This window comes from Canis aureus, chromosome 36 (assembly GCF_053574225.1).
Source record: "Canis aureus isolate CA01 chromosome 36, VMU_Caureus_v.1.0, whole genome shotgun sequence".
Classification (NCBI taxonomy): Eukaryota; Metazoa; Chordata; class Mammalia; order Carnivora; family Canidae; genus Canis; species Canis aureus.
This window is the reverse complement of record NC_135646.1, coordinates 5305223-5321766: the sequence shown is the minus strand read 5'-3', so window position 1 is coordinate 5321766 and position 16544 is coordinate 5305223. Positions and strand designations below refer to the sequence as shown.

General features: G+C 54.5%; 1 protein-coding gene and 2 long non-coding RNA genes across 4 annotated transcripts; 1 reads left to right on the top strand and 2 right to left on the bottom strand.

Annotated features, from left to right (window-relative positions):
- Positions 1–89: 89 nt before the first annotated feature.
- IHH (Indian hedgehog signaling molecule) lies at positions 90–6128 on the bottom strand. The gene is made up of 3 exons (XM_077885624.1): positions 5811–6128; positions 3170–3431; positions 90–1528 (listed from the first exon to the last, which is right to left on the bottom strand). Exons 1-3 carry the CDS (start codon positions 6126–6128, stop codon positions 870–872), a joined length of 1239 nt encoding a protein of 412 aa, XP_077741750.1. The 3' UTR covers positions 90–869.
- Positions 5767–14114, top strand: LOC144306204 (uncharacterized). The gene is made up of 3 exons (XR_013373204.1): positions 5767–5880; positions 10148–10334; positions 10922–14114. It is a non-coding gene; the product is annotated as an uncharacterized LOC144306204 (long non-coding RNA).
- LOC144306205 (uncharacterized) lies at positions 10674–15243 on the bottom strand. Of its 2 annotated transcripts, none has more exons than XR_013373205.1 (2): positions 15010–15243; positions 10674–11018 (listed from the first exon to the last, which is right to left on the bottom strand). It is a non-coding gene; the product is annotated as an uncharacterized LOC144306205 (long non-coding RNA). The 2 variants fall into 2 exon arrangements; XR_013373206.1 differs by having other exon boundaries at positions 15075–15243.
- Between the last annotated feature and the right edge of the window lie 1301 nt (positions 15244–16544).

The following is a 16544-nucleotide window of genomic DNA, read 5'->3' as shown; positions in this document are numbered from 1 at the left end:
CCTTGGAGGAAGGTGACCCACCCCTGGACAGACCTCCCCAGGGCTCCAGACTGTGTACTGGCCCCGTTCAGCATTCTAGATTCTATGGCTCTAACAACTTAAATAATTTTTATTACAAAAGGAAGAAAAGACCAAAACGTCCCCAAAATTCTCCCATGGGCTTCCCCCTCCGCGCCAATAAATAAGGTGGGGGAGACTGACCGGAGGGGGTTAGGGGGTCACGGTTCAGCAGAAGAGGGAGCTTAGCCTGGGCCGGGGCAGGAGGACATCCAGCCCACTCCCCTGGTCCCGGGTACTATGATCACATTGACTGGAACACAGAACTCTGCCCACTGACAGCAACAGTCTCTGGATGTGTCCCAAGGAGTGTGGCCAGGGAGGAAGGTCATGCCTCAGGATGGCCAGGCTGGCTGTCCCACCCTGCGGCCTTCTCAGTTCTGGGCAGCAGGCGTTGAGTCCAGCCAGCTCCCTGCTGGCACCCAGGGAATCTAGCAGCATCGACTGAGGTGTAAGCCCACCTAAGAGGGGCCTAAGACAGATGGAATGGGCCCTCCCCACTGGGGGAGGCAGGTATGAAAAATTAAAGTGAGACCTGGCTGGGTTGGCCCCATGGTGCCAGCCTCGAGGTCTTTAGAATAGGATAGACCAGCCCTTCCCAACCAGCTTAGCTTACAGCTCTGTCACTATATTGAGTTGGGGTGGTCGACGCTGGCGTGGCCTGGTCAAGTTGCAATGGTGTGTCTCTGTGAAAGAGGAGATGGTGGGAACCCTGCCCCCCAACTCAGATCCCTTCCAGGACTAGTGCCCTCCTGGCAAGGAGGACTTTGGACCAAATTAGGCAGTTGCAGGAGGGCAGCGAAGGAGTCTTTTCAGCTCCCTGGCCCGGCCATGCCCAGCGAGTGGAAGCTGCCCTCTTCCAACAAGAGCCGTCCCAGGCGGTAGAGCAGCTGGGGGTACCAGTGCACGCCCTCTCCCGGGGTCCAGCTGCCCCACGCCAAGCTGTGAAACAGTCGCAAGGGCCAAAAGGCCAACTGAGCCAGACGGTGGTCAGCCACAGCCGCAAAGCAGGAAGCCACCACATCCTCCACCACCAGTGTCCCGTGCCTTGTTAGTGGGGCGTAGGCTCCAAGGGCCACATGTGTGGAGACAGCTGCCACTCGGGCAGGCTGCAGGCCTGGCACCCCAGCCACCAGCACATACTGGCCAGGCTGTACTTGGCTGGCAAACGTGGCCCGGAAGTGGGCCGCTGGTTCTGTGTGGTTGTTGGAGGTGAAGAGCAGGTGGGCGGGCGTGAGTGCCAGGCGGCGCGGGGGGTCCTGAGTCTCGATGACCTGGAAGGCCCTCATCCTGTCTGGCTCGCGATCCAGGAAAATGAGCACGTCGCTGAAGGTGGGGTTCCCATCCTCCCCCATGGCCAGCACCCGGTCTCCAGGCCTCACGGCTGACAAGGCCACACGTGCCCCACTCTCCAGGCGCACCTGGGCTCCAGCAGGAAAGCAGCCACCTGTCTTGGCCGCAGCTGAGTGCTCTGTGGGAAGAAGGGACATGAAGGTGTTACTATCGTGTCACAGCACCCCTCCTCAGAGCTCCTCGAGCTCCCGGAGAGCCCCCATCACTGTATCCTGACTCTGCTCTTCACCTCCTCCCCACTGTCCCATGAAGCCTTGAACCCACTCCCCACCCCCCAGTCTAATCCTTTGCCAGTGAGAGTGGCGTATTGTGGCACCAAGACCTAGGAGTGAAAGGAAAGGGCCCTTCTGAAGGTCAGGTGAAGCCCCCGTCAGCTCTCAATCCTGACAATGCTGTAAAGCAGCCAGAGAGGCCGGGGATCAGCTGAGCCAGACGGTGGTCAGCTGTGACTCAGCTGCAGTCTTGTGGAGAAAACACTTAGCTCCTCTGGGGTCTGGATGTCCCATGATTTCTCAGTCCTTGTTCAGGCACTCCCCAAAAATTGCCCTCTCAGACAGACTCCCCAAGTTCTGTGCCACAGCTGGCCCTTGGAGTCCATAGAGAAGAGAGAGAGCCTCAGAGTGAATGGTCAGATCAGGGCATGGCTCAGTGGCAAGGGTAAAATCACCATCTTCGGTTCATGTGCTGGGTCCTTGTATGGGGACAGGACACAGGGGCATTGGGGAGTGGGGTGGAGAGCAGTGTTGGGGGCAGGAATAATGACAGAGGTGGCCACGTGGGGAGCTGCCACCAGGCCAGTGTTCGCCGGTGAAAGGTGGACGTGTCTTGAAGTAGATACAAGTGGCAGGAAAGTGCTGGAGGGGAGGGTGGGGACGGGGTCCCCACTGTGTGCCCAGGTGGGTTTGGGAATTGTTAGCAATGGGCCTGGTCTCAGTGTGCCAGGTCTTCAAGTGTGATTACTGCCTGGTGCCAGCGTGGAGGGCTGTGCCCGCAGCCAGGTGGGGCCAGACCGGCAGTCACGCAGGAACCATTTGAAGCATCCATGACTGAGTTCAGTGTAGGTGACAGAGACGCTGACAAGATCCGAGGGAGGGGCAGGGCCCCAGCGCCTGCCCATTCAGATCAACAAGGCGGCTAATCTGGGAAAATCCATTTTATTGAGTCCACTCTTTATTCTGGCCCTCGTCGCTGGCTTTGCCCCAAAATGTCCAGCTTCAGGGCCCTGAGGGAGAGGTTGGGGACGCCTGCACCCCCAGAGGAGCATACAAAGTGCCCTAAAGGGGCTGACCTGCAGCAGGGCTCTGGGCTCTGAATCTCTGGGCTCCTGGCTCCTGCTGAGGCCACTGCTGGTGTCTGGGCACACCCTGGCCCCTGGCCCCTGGTCCCGCCACCCGCCTCCATTCTGAGTCAGCTGAGTGGGGAGGCCATCTCTGTCACAGCCTGGCTTCCATCTGTCCAGCTCGCTCTGTCTTGCACCTCCTGTGGCAGGCTCTGGACTGTGGACCGCAAGGTCGACCCCCAGCCGCGCTGGGAGAGGGCCCTGTCTCCCTAGGCTCCTGCCATGAGCGCTACCAGACACGGGATGAGCAGGTGGTCACAAGCAGCAGCGGGGAGGGGGAGCGCCGGGGACGTCCTCTTCCCTGGGGTCCCCTCCTCCATCCCCTGGCCGGCCTCTTCACCTTCCTGGCAGCGGTGAGCCCTGTGCCTGCCCACGCCCTGCGGCCCCGGCCCCGGGCCCAGCCCCCAGGCAGCGGCTCACCAGACTTGACGGAGCAATGCACGTGGGCCTTGGACTCGTAATACACCCAGTCGAAGCCGGCCTCCACTGCCAAGCGCGCCAGCAGGCCGTACTTGTTGCGGTCGCGGTCCGAAGTGGTAATGTCCACCGCTCGGCCCTCATAGTGCAGCGACTCCTCTGAGTGGTGACCGTCCTCGTCCCAGCCTTCGGTCACTCGCAGCTTCACGCCAGGCCACTGGTTCATCACTGAGATGGCCAGAGAGTTCAGGCGGTCCTTGCAGCGCTGCGAGAGGAAGGCGCGCGGAGTTAGGGGGAGATGCTGGCCCCTGCGGGTGGAGGCGCTGCCTCGCCCGGCCTCTCCCAGGGCATCCGCTGGAGTTGGGAAACCGGGGAGGGTGCTCTGCTCCCATCTCGTAGGAACAAAGAGCCCTAACTTCCTAACTTGCTTCCTCGCATTCTAGCATCTGGCTGTTCCAGGGACCTGGACCGCATGGTGGCGCCACAAATCTGGAGGGCGCAACGGGGAGGTGCACCCTTGGGCGACCTTCTCCGATAAGCGGCCCCTCCCTCCTGCGCGCTCTCTCCTCAGACCCAGGTACCGATCCCTCCGCAGACCGGGCTACACTTTTCCAGTGCCGAGTCCCTCCGTCCCACCGTGGCAAGGGAGCCCGAAACCGCCCTCCGCCCGCAGGGTGGGAGTGGTAGCGGAGCCGACTGCCTGCGGCGGGCCTGCTAGGCGTGCAAGGCCGAAGGTGCCCAGTAGATGTCACCGTAGCCTCAGGGCTGAAGCCCCCCCGACCCGGGTGCCCGAGGCGCGGCAGGTGCAGAGCTCCCCAGGAGCGCGGGGGTGTGTTGGGGGGAAATCCTGGGCGGCGGGGATCTCTCGAGAGCCACAGAGTTTTCCTGCTGGGACTTAAGATCCCAAAGCGTCCTGCAACCTATCCGAGGATGTGGAAGCCCGGGAACCTGAAGCTGGTGGTAAGGTTAGCGCCTAGCCTGGCCAGAGGGTGGGGACGCGGAGCGCCTCCAGCTGCACCGGGCGCACGGGGCGATGATAATCCCAGGCAGCGTTTTCCCCGAGTCCAGAGCCTCCAGCACCTGTGCGCCGCCCCTATCAGGGAAGGGAGTCCAGAAACCCAGCCTCTGATCTCAGCGAGCCAGCTGCAGCCCTGGCCCACGTGGGGGTGGGAGTAGGGCCGCCCCTGGGGGAAGGACGGGAGAGCTCCGCCGTCTGTAATGACTCCCCGCCGGCCTGCAGCCCAAAGGACCCTGCAGTTGACCGGGGCGGGGCGAGCGGGAGAGGGGGCCCTTTCACAGTCCTCAACTCAGGTGTGAGGCTCCGCCTACCCCCCCACCTCGGGGAGCCCGGCCCCACAGACCCTTGGACTCGGGACTCCCGGGAACCAACGACGGCTACAGCCCAAGTCCTGGCCGGCCTCCGGGGAGCAGCCTCGCTGCGGGCGCTCACTGCCCGGGGAGGGAGCTCCGCGTGCTCCTTGCCTCCAGGCTTCAAGCACCCAAGTACGGCGGCCCCGCGGGCCCCGGCTCCCCGCCCCTCTCCCCCTCCCCCGGGTCCAGAGCCGGGGCGCGCGCTGTCAATGATTGCCCAGCCCGTGGCCCGGATCCTTATCTGCATTCCTCGGCGCCCGGCCCGGCCCGGCCACCAGCCAACCTTCGGCCCCGACACCGGCCGGCCAGCCCCGGCGCCAGGGCGCAGGCTGAGAGCTGTGGTGGAGCCGCTCTTCCCAAAGCACCTAGGGAGCGCGCTGCCTGCCTGCGGGGGAAGCCCCGGGAGACCCCTGAGGAAGGGGACCGTAGGTTTCCGATTCCCTGGGACCCCCACCGCGGAGAAGAAAGTCTGCTCCCCAGTGCGTGGGCTTGAGCCGGTCCTGTTGGGAGCTTGCCGAAACTGGCTAGCCTTAGCTCTGCTCCCTGCCTCTCCCGGCATCCTGGCGCTCCTTTTTCAACCCTCCCGTCCCCGCCACCAAGCCCAGGGATCCCCCAAGTTCAGTCCCAGATCCCGAAGTTCCCGGCACCCCACCCTTAACCGCAGCTGAGCCGCGCAGCTCCCGGGACAGACACGTGGGCTCGCCGGGCAAGTTCCCTTTCCCACCGCCTCCCGGCCCGACTCTTCCCGCGGTCCCCAAACCCGGACCCAGGGGGCACGCGACTCCAGGAGGGGCAGCGCAGCGGACCGGGAGCGCGCGGGGAGGAAAGGCCCTGTGCGCCCGCAGCTTCTTCGCCTCCGGGGTGCCGAAGGGCTTCGGGCTTCGCAAGGAGAGGGGCGCAGCGGTGCGGAAGGTTAGGCCAGCAGGGACTGCGGGGGTCCCGGAGGCGCAGGAGGCGGCCGGGTCGAGGTACCTCCGGGGGCCGCGGCCGGCCTCAGCGGCCGGCCCTCCGGGACACAGGGGCTGCCGCCACCCGGCCGGGGCGCTCGGCAGCGGGGAGCTCTTCTCACGGCCTCCGCGGGTTCGCGGCTGTCCGCGCTGCCGCCGGGACCCCTGGCCGGCCCATCCTGGGCAGCAGGCGGCCGGGCTTGGCGAGAGGGGCAGGTGCCAGGGGGCGTGCCGGCCGGTCGAGAAAAGGTGCCAGGGGGGCGGGGAGGGCCGGGCAGGTGGCGGTGCTTCGGCGGCGGCGCCCTGCGAGGGCGGGTCGCGCTCACCTGGGTCATGAGGCGGTCGGCGCCCGTGTTCTCCTCGTCCTTGAAGATGATGTCGGGATTGTAGTTGGGGGTGAGCTCCTTGAAGCGCTCCGAGCTGCGCGCGATCTTGCCTTCGTAGCGCCCGCTGGCGCCCAGGGTCTTCTCGGGCACGTTGGGGCTGAACTGCTTGTAGGCGAGCGGCACGAGCTTGCGCGGCGGCCGCCGCCGGCTGCCCACCACCCGGCCCGGCCCGCAGCCCCGCGCCGCCGGCACCAGCAGCAGCAGCAGCAGCAGCAGCAGGCAGAAGCGCAGCCGGGGCCGGAGCCGGGCGGGAGACATGGCCGGGGAGCCCGGGCGGGCGGCGGGCGAGGGCGCCTGGGGGGCCGGTGGGTGGGCGAGGCGACGCGAGCGCTGCGGGGGCTCAGGCGTCCGGGTGGCTCCGGGGGGCTCCAGGCGGGGGCGCCATGGGCTGCGCGGCGCGGCGCGGGGCCGGCGGGACTCAGGTGCGGGGCGGGGGCCCGGGGCCCTGGCGGGTGGCGGCGCGCTGTCCCCCTCGGCGCCTCGACTCTGAGCTGCCCGGCTCGCCCGCCGCCAATAAATAGGCCGGCCCGTTTGTTTTGGCAACGCGGCGGCGGCGGGGGGCGGCGGGCGGCGGGGCTGCGGGCCGCCGGGCTGGGCTGGGCTGGCCGGGCCGGCGGGCTGGCGGGCCCCGCGGTTAGCGCCCCGGCCCGGCGGTCAGGCGGCTCGGGCGGAGCGGGAGCTGCTGCCGTCTGCGGCGCAGCCCGGGGCCGAGTGAGAGGGGAAATGGAAGAGATCCGGGCTCGGGCCCCGCGCAGACCGCACCCTACCCATGTCCCTGCCTCCTGTGCGCTCGACAGCGAACCTGCAGCAAGGGCGGCACAGCCTCCTCCCCCTCGGGCGGGCGGGCGGGCGGCCCCGGCACCAGCCAGCCCTCGTCCCGCTCGCTCCTCCGCCGTCCGCCCGCCCGCTGCCCTCGGCGCCCCCTGCGCTGCCCGAGTGCGCCCTCCCCGCCCGGACGCGCCCCACCCCGCCTGGGCCTCGCCTCTGGGCTCCCCGCGGCTCCGGGGTGCCCCGCCAGGCGCAAACCTCCGGGACAGGAGCTGCCACCCCCACAGAGACCGCAACCCACGGCGCGGCCGGACGCGAGGGGCGGGGGGCAGTGGCCGGACCGCACCGCCGCCTACGGTGTCCCCTGCGGGGAAGTAAAGCCAAGAGGCGGGAGGCCGCTCCTAACCTGGCGCCCCACCCTGGCCCTGGAGACGCGCCCTCTCGGCTCGGTGGACTGAGCTCTCTACCAGCCCGGTGCACATCCCACGGCCGCAGGGTGGGAAGCTGGGAGTGGGGCGTCCAGCCTCACCCAAGAGCCCGATAGGGGTTTTTGAGTCGGAAACACCATTAAAGCGAGCAAAATGAAGTTGCAAAGGGATGGGCCAAGGTGTAGAGAAGAGCAGCTAAATGGTGACCTCAACAGAATGCTGGAGGAACTGACCCCCGGCGGAGGCGACAGGGGCTTGCTAAGGGCCGCACCAACGACTCAGAACTGTTGGCATGCAGGACAATTACTCTCTCAATTCCACTTTATAAATTAAAAAGGAGAAAGGCTATACAGAGGCAGCCAGAGAAGTGAACATGGATTGTGTACGTATTTCAATATGTCATTCGAGAAAGCTGAATGAATTCGGGTTTATTCTGCTAAAACAAGAAAAGGCGAGTATGTTAAAAACAAATGCCACCATCACAACAAATGATATGATTTGGTTGCAATCTATCCTACAGGTTCAGTAGAAGTAGGAATAAAAAGGTTAAAAGGTTCTCATTCCAAGAATACTAACACGCTAAGTACCGTTTTACTGCTACGTGCCATATACACAGAAGCTATTAGACATTATTATACTAAGTATTCTACTTGCGTTGTCTCATTTAAACTCACAACCCCAAACAAGCTATTATTATTATTCCCAGTTTTCAAATGAAGGTTTTGAAGTTCAGAGAAGATACACAACTAGCTTCTGGCAGGGGACCAGAGAGGAATTCAAATCCTCTACCTTTATCCCCCCCCCCCAGTCTGACCCCAGAGCCCCAATCGTCCCCCCACCCCACCCCCGCACGTGCACAGGCTTCTATGTCTTGCAGAGCCAGTACAGCCAGGGTTTTGGATGGTGGTGAACTTTTCACGGATGTACTCACGTTTTCTCTGGATCAATTTTGTGGACGGAAGTTCAGAATTGAAGGGGACTCGAGAGAGTGCCTAATCTAAGCACTTCAGTTTTTTGGGGTTCAAAAACTATCCCTGCAATATTACCCACCCGCCTCCCTCTCTCCCACTCAGATTTCTGGGGCAGACTACTCAGCCAGGTCAGTACCTCTCTCAATCCAGACAAACAGGGGCCCTCTTCTTCTGGAGCTCTAAAGAAGACAATCCCATTAGGATCCCAGGGTCACCTGTCCTAATGTGTTATGTAATAATTTTCTACAGAAGCTTTGCCTTAAGTTCAGTGTCTCTTTCTTCCTCCCTCTCTAATGCAAATTCAACTCCTTTCCCTTTTTTCTGGCTTTAGAGATTAGGGCCATTATCCCACTTACTATCCCATAAACACGGTCTCAAAGAGTTGTTAAATTCACTTTCAACCTTCTTTTCTCCAAGTAAAAGACAATTTAAGATTCTCTTAGAGGCTCTAACTTATATCTGTCTGTTGACTTTGCCATTCTTCCTGTCATTTCTCTTCTGAAACTGGGACCCTGTTGAATACAAAGCTCTGGTAAAGATCTGATCCGGTGCCAAATAAGCACTACGCAGTGCTGAGGCAGCTTGGCATCTGGGGGTGCTCCGAAAGCAGCGACAGCAGCATAACCTCTGTGGTTGAGATTGGGCTCCACCGAGTCTCACCCCTCCTCCCGCCTGGCTAACTTAGGATGGCGATCAGGTTGTGTATTGGGAGAAGCACATGGGGGGAGGGGGCTAACATTCATCAAGTCTTTTCTCCATGACACTTACCTTAAGCACTTAGTCAAATCTTCACAATCTCCCCTGCCCTCTGTGCTGTAGCAACTATTATTCTCATTTTACAAATCTACAATTCTAAGGCTCTCAGAGTGAAGTAGTTTGTGGTCCCACAGTCAAGTTTTGAACCCTGGAGCTTCTCCACTCCAAACTGAGTACTTTTTTCTCAAGACACAGTGGTGGTTCAAGATCTGAGTGTCAAATTTGGATCTGCATCAGTCTAGTAGCATTCAGTGCAGGGAGGGAGAGACGAAAGCGGAGAGTGGAAGCATCGTAATTTCCATGGTAGTGATCCTGGAGCACGCACTTTAAATCTGAATTGGGGCCTAAGAACCTTGGAGACATTTCTTGGTTCCCTATGTTCTTAGCTGCTCAGTAGATGTAGGGTAGCTTTTGAATGGGGCTAATCCATGAGAGGTGGCAAACGAAGCCTGGTTCTTTTTCTGGTCTCTGCCAGGCTCCTGCCTGTGGTAAAACTAAAGAACCAAAGTGTGCCACTCTGGGACCACCGATGGCCTGGAGTTTGATCAGCAGCAACAGAGCCTGATCAGGGCACCTCACATCTGAGTCCTGGGCCTATTGGTAAAATCACTTGTCTTCTCCCACCTTTAGACCACTTTTACTCCTCACTCATCTGGATTTTGGACAAAGTGAAATCTATTTCCTTGGATACTATGATTCATTTTTTGCTTACTAGAGTGAAAGTTGGAAAAATAGACTGGAAAGAAGGGGGGCGGGGAGGAAAATAACCATAGAACCTGATCATTAAAAATCTGTTGGGAGGGATCCCTGGGTGGCGCAGCGGTTTGGCGCCTGCCTTTGGCCCAGGGCGCGATCCTGGAGACCTGGGATCGATTCCCACGTCGGGCTCCTGGTGCATGGAGCCTGCTTCTCCCTCTGCCTATGTCTCTGCCTCTGCCTCTCTCTCTCTCTCTGTGTGACTATCATAAATAAAAAAAAAAAAAAATTAAAAAAAAATCTGTTGGGACACCTGGCTGACCTGGCTGACTAGGTCGGTAAAGCGTGGGACTCTTGATCTCGGGGTCATGAGTTCAAGCCCCATGTTGGGTGTGGAGATTACTTAATTAAATAAAACTTTAAAAATTTTTACTATCTGCTTATGAGACTGCTATATGGGTATATTTCCTCAATCCTGAATTTAACACTATAGTACAAATATGGTATACTTATCACCATATATTCATATAAATGTATAAATGTATGTGTGTGTATATAGATGTGGGTATATCTACAGATACACACAGATACATACTGTGCTGGTCCATGCTTCTATACTCAACTAGTCTTTTTCCTCCTAATCATGCCACTTGACCAGATCAATCCTGCTCTAAATCCATGGGTGCTGAGCCACAACCAGACAAGTTTCAGGAATGCAGTTAGTCAAATATCTTCCAATGACTCAGCTCACAGCAGCCCTGGTTCATAGAAAGAGCACTAGGCCTGGAGTTGGCAGATTTGCACCTGAACATGGTCTCTGATACCTCCTACCTATGTGGCCTTGGGTAAGTCACTCGACTTCTCTAAATTTTAGTTTTCCCTCTATAAAGTGAAAATCTTACCACTTACCTTGTAGGGTTGCTGAGAGGGTTAAAAGTATAAGCTGTAAAGTACAAGCCTTATGTGTCATTTGTTTTTATCCTCTGCTGGGTTCACTAGCAGCGGATAATGATTCCTATCACCTATCTAGGGGGAATAATATCCATCAGGATGCTCATGCATGTGTGTCCTGAGACAGTGCTGGGATTAAGAGGATTCTTTCTATTAGGGAGCATCTACTTTGTGCATACTAGTGTGATAGGCACATAAAGACAGAGAATGCAAACAGAAAGTAAAAGACACAGTTGTCCTCAAGAAATTTACTATTTAACCTTAAAAATAAATCATGAAAATAAAAGACAGTTACAAAGCTGTGAATGCCACTCATGAATGGGTACAGAATAATGCATTATAAACTAGATAAGTTGGTAGATAAGGGCCGAGAAGGGAATGGAATTAAGAAACGATTAGCCTGGGATCTTCCTTCCCATTGGATTCGTCCCACTAGTTGTCTAAGTTACTTAACTGTTGAAACGTTTTCCATCATCTTTAGATCATTTTGACATCCGTTTCATAGCTGCTTCAATTCCATATGATGAAGGAGTTAGACCTCTTGAAAGAGATTGGTTTTGAAGGAGGGAAAGGAATGCCTGAAAAGAATGAAGAGGATACTCAGCGACAAGCAGTGGCCCAAGCACAGATGATGGTACCAGCGATAATGCAAACCCAAGCTGGATGATCCAGTAAAGGAGGAAACCCCACTGTGATCTGATGTAACTTTCACAATGGCCCTTATGAAATTGACACCATTATCTTCATTTTTACGAATGAGGAACTGAAGTTCAGAGCTTGTAAGTGAGGGAGTTGGAGTTGGAATCCAGACCGGTTTGACTCCATAATAATCCCGTTTCTTCGTGATTCCTGGGGCAAGCATGCTGGATTGTTGACCTCTGTTCGAGACACTCATTTTCTCTCTAAATCTAAGGGACTCTTTTGTTACCTTCATTTTGGATTTTTAAGACCTCATACTCTTTGACCATTTCCCCAACTGGTTGAGATCACTCTGACTTCTGTTAATTTTTTTCTTAAGTAGGCTGTTCGCCCAATATGGGAGTCAAACTCACAATCCAAGATGGAGTTCCAGGTTCTACTGACTGAGCCAGCCAGGCACCCCTCTACTATTGATCTTTTGAAGAGGTTAGCAACTCCACCAAATTTGGCGCATATACAGAGGTAGAAGCAGGCCTGTCTTTCAAGCCTCAGCTCAGTCCAGAACAACATATTTTGGAGATCCAATTAGAGCCACTCAAATGCTTTGAAAGCTGGCTATTGCTTAGAAATGGGAATGTCAAGTTACCTTCACCCTAACAATAAGCTCATTACAAGGCACTTCAGAGAGATTCAGGCATTAAAGACTTTGCTTTGATAACTTTGAAAAGGCAGGAAAAAGTAACAAAATTAGTTATAAAGGGAATTTCCCCCCTCAAATCAGAAACCAAAGATTGTGGGAAACTCTTATAGATTGAAAGACATATATACAAATATATTTTTATATGAGTAATAACATGTGTATTAACAAAGTAGCCTTACTTCAACCCCACTGTCTCTATTTGGGAGGAAATTAGTTGCTTAAAGATAATCTTAAAAATACTCATTCAGGAAAGGGTACTACCCTTTTAATTCTCAAGCGATGCTCTTGACATGCCTGTTGGCTTTCTATAACTGGGTTTGGATTGGCCCACCCTCACTCTCTCACCAGTCTCTCTTGATACAGCTAGCACCCTAAGGATGCTGGGGATGTATAGCCAAAGAAGCAAGAAGGTATCCTGTTACATTTTAAAAAATATATAACTTGTGTTCTTAGTTTCTGCAAAATGACAACATCATTCCGTTGTGGTTCTAGCTAATATGATGACATTCAACCCCTACTCTTGCCTTATGCCTGGTTGCTCCAAACAAAAAAGATTACATTCACTTATGTTTACAGGTTTCTAAAACCACTTCAAGATACTGCCGGTGTGGAGGGGTATGTGTGTGTGTGTGTGTGTGTGTGTGTGCGTGCGTGTGTGTGATCATCTTTCTGCATATATTCACTCCACAAGTATTTTTGAGCACGTATCAAGTGCCAAACACTGCAAGAGATGCTTGGGATGTGGGAGAACCAGAAACACAAGGCAAAGATTCCTGCCCTTATGGAGCTGTAGTCTAGTGGGGAAGCATTAGGAATACTGACAATTAAAAATAATGGAAATGCATGATGTATCAGGGGAACCCGAAGGATCATCTGCAAACCGTAAAAGGGAGGAAAGGGATTGAGTGGGCAGCCAGCTTGTGGGGAGGGTGTGAGGTTGGGAGGCGGGTCACTGGTAAGTAGGGTGGTCGGTGGAGGTCTCACTGGGCGTGACTTCAGCCAAGACCTGAAAGATGTGAGGTCTTCAACCAAGCAGATGTCTAGGGAAGAACATTCTAGGCAGAGAGAACTGCATAGAGCAACGGCCTTATGTGCTTGCATATTAAGGAAATAGCAAGGAACCCAGAGTAATTGAAGATGAAGCTGGGGGAAAATGGAGGAAGCGTGGCTTTCTATTTGCTGATCATAAGTATGATCGTCCAACTATTTATAACGCTCATACCCAAGATAATTTACCCTTTAGAGAGATTTATGTTTGACATGTAAATATGGACACAATATAGTCAAGTAGGAATAAAAGCAGATAATAAAACAGTATTTGTATATATGATTCTTTTAAACTTAAAAAAAAAAAAAAAGAGCGACCTAGGCATGGCTTTCACTTTCTACTTTACACAGTTCAAAAAATCTATCCCTTCACTAGCATCTTTGGATTGCGGGCTTCTTGAAAACAGGAGCTGGCCACACAGCAAGTAGCATAATGCCCCTGTTGATGGGGATGCTGGTGAGTAAGCCCTCAATATATACAAGCTTTGAATTAATGCATGTTTAATTGTGCCTGTTTCTTGTTGAATATGGGTTTTTCTATCTCATTCTTGACATACTTCCTACAAACCTGTGCCTTTCTTTGAATTCCTTTGTAATGTTTTGGAACTGCCTTGTTGGACTTTCCCATTCACGGTCCTAGATATGTAGGGCACAAGGTTTAACCAAACAACCTGGCTTCTTACATCTCCCTTCCTGATCAGAAATACAGACCGTCCTCTGGAGCTTCCATTGGGGATCTTTCTTCCCACCGAATTCTTTCCACTAGCTGTCCCACTTACTGAATGGCTAAAATGTTTTCCATCATCCCTAGATCATCTTGATATCCAGTTTCATACCTGCTTCAATTCTCTCTGATGACGGCCATAAGGGTGGTTTAAGATTCCTATCCAGAAGCATACATACCTCTTAGATTCTTACTCCCAAGAACTATTTTCCAGATGTCTTTCTGGTGGGAAACTCAGCTTCTACCAAGCAGTTCCTGCTTTAAAATGGCTTTGGTGAGGGGTGCCTGGGTGGCTCAGTCTGTTAAGTGTCTGCCTTCAGCTCAGGTCATGATCTCAGGGTCCTGGGACGGAGCCCTGTGTTGGGCTCTCTGCTCAGCGGGGAGTCTATTTCTCCCTCTCCCTCTGCCCCTGCCTCTGCTCGTGCACTCTCTTTCTCTCTCTCTCTCAAATAAATCAATAAAATCTTTTAAAAAATAAGTAAAATGGCTTTGGTGAATTACCCTGAATTACCACATAGCACCCTAAGTGAGAAAAAGTGAGTAACATCAAACGCTCCCTCCTGTTGTTCCATCCTCGCCCTATATGAACTGATTAAATATAGTTTCATTTGGCACAATTCTGCTGTTTTCATTCTTCAAATCCTAAAAATACACCTACACTTTGACCGTTCAATAGTCCAAGGTGCTGGATCTGGGCCTCACTGTACTTCACCTCATTGACTAGTGACACCTCCAAAAGCAGGATGGCTGCAACTTGTGCCCAGTGCATCCTGGGTGCGTGACAGCCATGTACAAACTCAAAGGTGGCCATTTCTCACGCCAGGTGCCCTGTAGTCTTGCAAGAGGACAATGTCATCTGCCTTTGGCAGAATGTACCACCGTGTTAATTTTCCCTTTAGCACAATCCAGACACTGCATCTTCTTTTGATTCCAAGTGCCATCGTGCAGGCTGTCTATTCCTTCTGTCCTCTTACTCTAATCATGTAAATTATCCTGCCACACTGAATTGGTATTTATTAAGGAGAGCAACACAATGAACATAACCACTAGCAGAAAACCCCTCCAGTTGAGGTATCAGTATCACCTCCATACGTCATCAGAGTATTACTCTTTACATGGCCGTCATATCAGGTTACTAACGAAACAGAAATCCTTGTTGGCAATTCCTCTTCCCCCAACCAGGGCCTTCCTACTACTCTCGTATGTGACACAGGAACCACTGGTATTGCTGTGTGCCCTGGCAGCACCAGGCAGCAGTCATAAATGAAACTGGCAGTCTTGCCTCCTCATGTGGCAGCAGGTCTTTTTGTCTTGAACAAAGGATCTCATTACCCCCCAGAACCTCAGCAGTATTGCTCTTGACCCCTGACGACAGACCTAGACCCTGCAGGGCTTCCCCCTATTACCCCCACCCCGCACTCCGCCCAGCAGCTCCAACCCTGTACACCACCCTGCTTACCCTTCAAGGCCTGGGGTGGTAGGGGGAAAGCAGGATGGAGGGCTAGTCAAGAGGATTACCCTTACCCTACTCCATTCTCCCTTCTCCTGTCACCGATTTCTGACCGGCTGTCGATCCTATCAGGGGTCCATAAAGCGAGGAGGACTCTGGCCCGGGAGAGGGGGGTAGGGGTTAGGCAAACAGGCCAGGGAGGCAGTTGGTTGAAGTTTAACCACAATATTCTTGGTCTCTATTGTTTTGAGTGAGGCCCAATATTTCCACAGCAGGATTATAGGATCTGATTAACCATGTTAGACAACAATGCCGAGCTGGGATGGGCTTCCCCTTCCAGCTGCCAATATGAAAAAGTAAATATAACACCCAGATTTCAGAAGGGACTCCCAGCAGCCCCCAAGCCCTACTCCCCAATTCTAGCCCTGCTTCTGTTCTGGGTCCCAAAGTGAGGGGAGGAAGAGTGTGGCACTGCATGCTCCTTTAACTCCTGGCCCTTGGCCCAGCAGGACAAGTAATCCTGGCACAATCTTCCCAGGTGAGTCAATGGCTGTGTGCTCCCCACACCCTGGAGTCCTTCCAGCGCCTCTTCCGGGTTCCCCTAAGCTGGCCCAGACTCTCAGGAACCCATGAGAGTTAGGTGCTGAGAGGCTAGCACTCATTCAAAGTGTCCAGGAGTGTAGAAAGCACAGCAGAACCTGCTGGGCTCCAGGAGAGAAAAACCAAGGGCAGGTAGGACTTAACAGCTTGCAAGAGCAAATGAGCCTTTCTGGAATGCTTTGGTGCCACCTAATGACTTCCTGCATGCCAGGGTAAAGAAATGAGACCCCGGAGTTGAGAGGAAGCCTAAGGGACTACCATAAAGCAAAGTCTCGGGAGATGGAAAAAGTATTCCTCCAAGGGCCTGGAACGAAAGACAGAGGCTAGACGGGCTTCCAGCTCGAGTAGTGAGGGATTCCCTAGGTCCCCTCTACATCGCGCACACACGCACCACACAAGCTAACTCATACTCTCCCTATCTGGATGTTTCCCCTCAGGGTGGGATCTTCTGACACCCTGTGCAACAAAATATGGGGAGGGGGACGCATAGAACAATACGGGGCCCACGACAAGAATAACCGGTAGCAGCTTCCAGAACGTCATGGCAGTTAGGGAAAACTCTCCCTCCAACGTGGGGCTCCCTTCCCTTCCGATGTTCCTCTCTGTGAGTGCCCAGCATAACCCACTGCAATTCTACGAGCCCACGCATGTACTGATATTCATAAGAGGAACTAGGAACCCAGGGCCTTAAGCTCTAAGGCCGGGGTCTTCCTGTAGTTTTGAACAGTTTCTTCTTCTTCAGGAAAGCCAGAATATAGAAAATACTTCAGGTCAGAGCTTAGGAAAGTGTAAGTCCTGGGGGGTGCCTGGCCGGCTCAGTTGGTAGAGGGTAGAGCACGTCATTTTTCATCTTGTTGTGAGTTCGAGCCCCATGTTCGTCTTTAAAAAAAGAAAAGCATACATCCTGATCTTAATCAGAACCTAGTTAACATAAAGTCGCACCA

Bases quoted from the DNA above. Each gene is read 5' to 3' on its own strand.
- IHH (XM_077885624.1), bottom strand. From the start codon at position 6,128: ATGTCTCCCGCCCGGCTCCGGCCCCGGCTGCGCTTCTGCCTGCTGCTG. The intron at 3,432-5,810 runs GTGAGCGCGACC...TTCCTCTCGCAG, and splicing joins CCGACCGCCTCATGACCCAG to CGCTGCAAGGACCGCCTGAA. The intron at 1,529-3,169 runs GTGAGCCGCTGC...TTCTTCCCACAG, and splicing joins GCATTGCTCCGTCAAGTCTG to AGCACTCAGCTGCGGCCAAG.